The sequence below is a fragment of the Echinops telfairi genome, unplaced genomic scaffold (genome assembly GCF_000313985.2).
Source record: "Echinops telfairi isolate 266 unplaced genomic scaffold, ASM31398v2 ScPeMD7_7469;HRSCAF=8507_0, whole genome shotgun sequence".
NCBI classification, from domain to species: domain Eukaryota; kingdom Metazoa; phylum Chordata; class Mammalia; order Afrosoricida; family Tenrecidae; genus Echinops; species Echinops telfairi.
This window is the reverse complement of record NW_022111372.1, coordinates 59,205,814-59,212,411: the sequence shown is the minus strand read 5'-3', so window position 1 is coordinate 59,212,411 and position 6,598 is coordinate 59,205,814. Positions and strand designations below refer to the sequence as shown.

At 37.6% G+C, this 6,598-nt stretch overlaps 1 protein-coding gene across 1 annotated transcript in view; it reads left to right on the top strand.

The window, feature by feature from the left end:
• The window catches only part of SPDL1 (spindle apparatus coiled-coil protein 1), a 25,850-nt gene extending 22,437 nt beyond the window's left edge, over nucleotides 1-3,413 (top strand). The window contains exons 11-12 of the mRNA XM_045284696.1: nucleotides 5-227; nucleotides 2,528-3,413. Coding sequence (XP_045140631.1) covers nucleotides 5-227; nucleotides 2,528-2,675 — 371 coding nt within the window. The 3' untranslated portion in view covers nucleotides 2,676-3,413. The remainder of the gene's footprint in view (nucleotides 1-4; nucleotides 228-2,527) is intronic.
• Nucleotides 3,414-6,598: the final 3,185 nt, after the last annotated feature.

The following is a 6,598-nucleotide window of genomic DNA, read 5'->3' as shown; positions in this document are numbered from 1 at the left end:
CCCACTCAGGAAGAGGAGGCGTGGGCCTGGCCCAACAACTCGGGAGATAACTTGCAGTTAGAAATGACAGTTTCTGAGAACACGCCAATGGCCAGTCTCTCTCCCAACCAAGGCCAGTCGGGGGAATTTCAGCCCACAAAGGAGAAGAAGCGTGTGACGCTCGCAGGCGTTCCAGTGGACTCTGAAGCTCTGAGTGAAAGAAGTGGAAACACGCTGAACTCTGCCAGGTCAGTCCCCTCTTGTCCTCCAGGCGGTCAGCAGCCCTCTCCATCTCTTCTCTGTCGCTGCATGGACTGTGCTTTCTATTTCTTTGTCTATTTTCTTAGCATTGCATGCAGTATCATCCCCCAATTTCACCTGCCCGCTTTCAGCTTTTCCAAAGCTTTGAGAAAGCCTAAAATGATTGCAAGGGGGAAAGAGTCCTGAAATATGGTAATTGGTGCTTTGAAAAAATTAGTTATTTCTATGTCATGAAATGGAATATCAAGGAATACATCTTTGAAGGTTGATTTGAATTAAATGTGCTGTCATTTTTTCCCCCTGGTTCCAGAGTGGCCATGGAAGACAAATTAGCTTACCTTCTAAAAGGGCTTTCCAGTAGACTAACAAATTTCAGCCTTCTAGAAAACTGTTTGGTGAAATTTTTATGGCGTTTGAAATTGTGTAATCTTCACGCTTTCAGGCATGGCTTTTGATAACTATTTTGACATTTGAAAATATCGAAGCTAATTCATTTTCTTTTTTATATATCCAAATTTCAAAGCCTCTAGTTTCTGTTTAATTGAACTTGTGCCTGAACAAGGAGGTGTCAGACGCGTATGTCTGAAGGAAGACTGTCCTTTATAAGAAACAAAAATAAGACTTAGAAGGTGAGAGAGAAGGACAGCAGGTGGTAGTGGATGGACTGCGTGGAATAGGAAATAGCCTCTGGCGTGGTCCGGGAGTGAGGCAAAAATAAGTGTCTGCAGAAAATGGAAAAGGTTTTAAAAATAAAAGGTGAACAATGTCCACATACAGAGGAATGACAGAGACATTTAAAATAAATACACCTTTAGAAAAAGAACGTTATCGACAAGAAAATAGCTAGCTCAGATCGCCTCTTATTAAATGTGATCTTTAAGGTGATGCTAAGGCTACATCACTATCAGCGATACAAGATAGGACCTAACATGTCGCAAATGTTCGTTTCAGTTGAAATAGTCACCCTTATCCCGCCTTCCGTAAAAAGGGCTTCCTTGTGTGTTTCATCTTAAATTTCCCACCGTCAGTGCTACTCGTAATCCACTGTGGAAGCATTTCAGCAGTGTTCGCGGCTATTCCTGGGTTTTCATATCTTAATGTAAGAACCTATTTAGGACAAAAAAAAGCCACAGACCTTTGCCACCGAGTCGATTCCAACTCTTGGTAACATCATCATGCATGTCAGAATAGATTTGCATTCTGTGGGGTTTTCTTTTCCATGGCCGTAATCTCCTGTTAGATCTCCCTGGTCTTTCTTCTGCGGTGTGGGGTGAAGGTGAGTGGCAAATGCTTGCGGCATAAGCCACAAATGGTAGAAGGTCACTGTTTTCAAGAACAGCGTAACTTCAGATGACCGAAACATGACCCACAGGTTTGAATAGTTCTGAGATGAATCGGGAGGCTATGCTTGTTCATATGTGACGCATTGTGTAAATGTGCTTGATCATTGTATATTTCTGGAGGTGGTTTCCAAAACTGATCAGTGCAAATCTTGCTGTCTGTGTTGTCTTCGTCTCTTTTCTGCCCTTTTGCTTGATTAAAAATTACTAAGCAAATGTAAGTAGCTACTTGATTGACTTAAATAGCACATTGAGATCTGTCTTGGTATAAAACAAAAACAAATAAAATGCCACGAAACATTTGTGTGTGTGTGTGTGTGTGTGTGTGTGTGTGTGTGTGTGTGAATCCATCTGCTAACTTAAGAAGTTTCCAACTTTGTTCTCTGTGCAGGCTTAACTTAGATACACTATCTAAGATAATGTCATAACAATAAATGAGGGTTTTCTTGGGAACTCCATTATTGCATGCTTTATAATTGATTTGATTTTCTTATAGGACTTTTTAATATCTCTCCTGTTTCTTTTTCTTAAACTGTTTTTCTCCAGAATTTTCCATTTGGGGTTTTGATTTTGTTTTGTTTTGATAAGTACTTAGACATCTATCCATGCAGCTAAGATTCATTGCTAATTTTATCCTTTTGTATGTTTTGTTAACTGACATTTTAATTTTCATGTTAGGCATGCTTATCATGATAGGCACCTGGTGACTTTAAGTATTTCATGTAGGCCTTGCCATGGCTACTTATCAAGACATTCCTTTTGATATTTAAACAGAAGGTCGATTTATGTGTAAAAGTTCTTTGGCCTGGGAGTCGCCTGTGATGACTCTTCATTGAAAGTCTATTTTAGAAACCAGTGCTGCATAGGGAGCACTTGTACTAGGGGTTTGTTCTTTCGTTTTCTCGTAATCACATTTGAATACAGAGTGGATGCTTTAATGCCTGTAGGTTAATTGCTGAATCAAAGCTTCAAACAGAAGTTAAAGAAGGCAAAGAAACTACAAGCAAATTGGAAAAGGAAACTTGTAAGAAATCGCACCCTATTTTGTACGTGTCGTCCAAAGCAACTCCAGAGACCCAGTGCCCTCAGCAGTAAAGATTTTTCTGTAATGAGAGTAAAGTACCGTGGGCGCCAGAGGTTTCCGTGCAGTTTAGTGAAGATCGCCTGGTCTGAAGTGTACAGACCGGGGTAGGGGGACATGTTTATATCTGTGCTCATTGTGCCAGGACCTGCATTTCCATGAGGCTTTGGCCAAGTGCTCAACAGTTGGTCAAGACTAACGTGGAGAGTCCTTGAATTGTGCTCTGTCAGGGCGCTTCTGGAAATCACTATAAATGAACTACCTGAAGGAGACATAGTTAATAAAAATCTTTTGGCTGCACTGCGTATGGGTGTCTGAGTGATTTGAGCAGCTAAGGACCTAGTGATTTACCTTGAGAGCCATGTATTTGAAAAGAGAACAGGGAAATCATTAACAATATTTTCCTGTGTATTTTTTATTATCTTAGCTTTTTCAGTGTACTGTAAAAATAGGATATTTGATTTTTAAATATTTATTATATTGTTACAGGATTTCATCGGTGTTTAACGAAACTATGCTAATCTTTGTATTCACATACACAATTTAAATTTTCTTATGAAACAAGCCATTTTGACATCTAAAATGAAACTGCAGTTTCTTCCCTTTCCTTATTCTTTCTGTATAGAAATCAGCATGTTACCAAAAGGGAATAAAGTAGAGAAAAAAAGAAAATTCAGGAAGTCTTGATTCCATGAAACATATATACTTAACTAATAATGCAATTTTCAAATAAAGAATTTTTCTCCTTTAAATGTTTAGAGTCTTGTCTAGAATACAATTTCATGTATGTATGTATGTATATATTTATAAATGTATAAGTGGGATGTACTGTAATTAAATAAATCTATTGTAATATATGAGGTGAAAGAAAATTACCTCTAACTTCTAAGTAAATCAAGTATTAAGCTTTTCATTTTCTTTTACCAGCTACAAAAAGTATACTCTAAGGTAATTAGACTTCATATTACATAATATTCAGAAAGATTAAATAAGAGACACCAAGGAACAAATAATACATTTAATCTGAGATATCATTAATTGAATAATCATGCTCATATTGTATATTACATATTACATAATATTTCTTCAGAAAGATTAAATAAGAGACACCAAGGAACAAATAATACATATAATCTGAGATATCATTAATTGAATAATCATGCTCATATTGTATATTACATATTACATAATCTTTCTTCAGAAAAATTAAATAAGAGACACCAAGGAACAAATATTACATTTAATCTGAGATATCATTAATTGAGTAATCATGCTCATATTGTATATTACAGAAGCTAGCAGGCGAAAGGTGAGTCTTTGCTTCTGTACTGACGTACAGCCTCAGAAACCCTGAGGAACAGTTTCAGTCTGCCCTGTAGGGCCACTATGAGTCTGAATTAACTCAGTGGTGGTGGGTTTGTTTTCCTGTTTTTAAACTTATTTATGCCTTTTAATACTATATAATTTAGTGTAGTGATTAAGTTAGTGATTTCACAGCATAGTTTCCGCTCATAAATGTTTGACAAGGCAGGTTTGTGACCAAGAATAGTTTGTCATTCACTCCTGTGAGTTCATACCAACGCAAAGGTTTGCCCTATACACTGGAAACCCTTTAGGTCCGGGTAGAAGTACTCCTTTGGGTTTCTGAGCTGTGAAATCTTTATAGAGTAGAGCTTCTGGTGGCTTCCGACAGACTCTGTGATTAGCAGCTAAGTGCAGAACCCACTGCACCACCAGGGCTCCATGAGTTGTTTAGGCATTGCTTTTTTAATAAATACGGAAACGGAATTAAAAGTCACATATATAAAACAAGGTATCTTAACAGAAATCTAGCATCTATCCATCATCTCGTTCCCACAGTAAACCATTACATTTAAATTTTATGTTTTATTTCCACCCTCCTCTTATATGGTAGTTGACAGATATGGTAACACTGTATCCAATCCTGGACCATCCTCACAATTGTTATGTTGGACCTTATTATTGTTGCAAACACTGTTAATCCATCCAGTAGAAGGTTCCCCTCTTCGCACATGGAGTGTAATAATAGTATAAAGAAATCAGGTAAAGTCTCACAAATAAAAATATACTTTTAAGTGATTATGAGTCGAGAATAAATCACAATTGAAATTAAAAAATACAAAGGACTGAAAAATCAACTTAAAAAAACAAATGGGATATAATGAAAACTGATCAGATGGAAATTTTTGTAACTAAGCTCTACATGAAAAATTATCTTAAGATCAATAACCTAGCCTTCACCTAAAGACTTTGAAAAACTAAGAGCTAATTAAACCTAAGAAAGCAAAATAAAATTTTAGAGCAAAAAGTAAAATAGAACATAGATAATAGAGAAGAACACGAAAGCCAGAAGTTGGCCGTTTGAAAAAAATCAACCAATTTGCCAGACTTCCCTGGAATAATAACCAAGGGGAAAAAGAAAAGAGACTCACAGTACTCAAATTAGGAATGAAAGTCTGAGCAATACAATTGTTCTTGCAGGTTAAACCTCCAGAAAATTAAGTCCTTGAGAGCCAAAGTCAAGGAAAGGGTGCTTCAGGGTTGTATTATCTTACCGTACTAATTCAATCTGAATGCTGAGGAGAAGTCATCAGAGAAGCTGGATTAATAAAAAGTATATGGAATTAGAACTGGTGGAAGGCTTAGTAACAACTTATGATATGAAAATGACGCAACCTTGCTTGCTGAACGTGAGGAAGACTTGAAGCGCTTGCTGATGAAGATCAAGGATTGCAGCCTTCAGTATGGATTGCAGCTCGTATAAACCAGTGACCAAAATGGGCCATGACTGAACCAATAGATAACATGAAAGGTGGAGAAAAGGCTGGAGTGGCCAAGGATTTTGTCTGGCTTGAATCCACTTGGCCAAGGGACTGGAAGAGATCCTTATTTCCAAAGAAAGGTGACCCAACATGCAAATTATAGAACAGTAAATTAATATCACACGTAAGTAAAGTTGTGCTAAGATTATACAATAATAATTAAGGCAATATATTGACAGGGAGCTCCTGGAGGTTCAGGCTGGATTCAGAAGAGGACATGGCACAAGAGATATTGCTGATGTCAGATGGATCTTGGCCCAAAGCAGAAAACACCAGGAAGATACTTATTTGTGGTTTATTGACTGTGCCAAGGCATTCTACTGTGTGGAGCATGACAAGCTATGAATAGCCTGGAGAAGAATGCAAGTCTGAGAACACTTCATTGTGCTAATGTGGAACGTGTACATAGATGAAGAGGCAGTTGTGCAAACAGAACCAGGGAATATGCTCATGGTTTAAAATCGAGAAAGGTGTGTATCCTCTCACCCTACTTATTTTGTATGCTGAGCAAATCATCAGAGGAGCTGGATTCTATTAAGAAGAAGTTGCCATTAGGATTGGAAAAAGGCTCGTTATGCAGATGACACAACCTTGCTAGCTGAAAGTGAGGAGGAGTTGAAGCACTTGCTGATGAAGATCAAGGATTGCACATTAGGATGTATTGCAACTCAATATTAAAAAGACCCAAAAATCTTCACAATTGAACCAGTGGATAATGAGTACCAGTGGAGAAAGGATTGAAGTCGTCAAGTGACTATGGATCACTTCGATCCATAGTCAATGCTCAGTAGTCAAGACATCAAAGGACACATGGCATTGGGTAATTCTGCTGCACAAAACCTCTTTGTGCTGAAAAGCAAAAGTGTTACTTTGAGGGCTGGGGTGCACCTGATCCTCAAGCCATGATATTTTCAACTGCCGCATGTTCACCTGAAAGTTAAGCATTAAAAAAGGAAGACTAAAGAATAATTGATGCATTTGAATTGTGCTGCTGAAAAAAATATAGAAAATACCGTGGACTACCAAAGGACAAACAAATATGATTTGGAAGAAATACAGCCAGAATGCTCCTTAGAAACAAGGATGGTGAGACT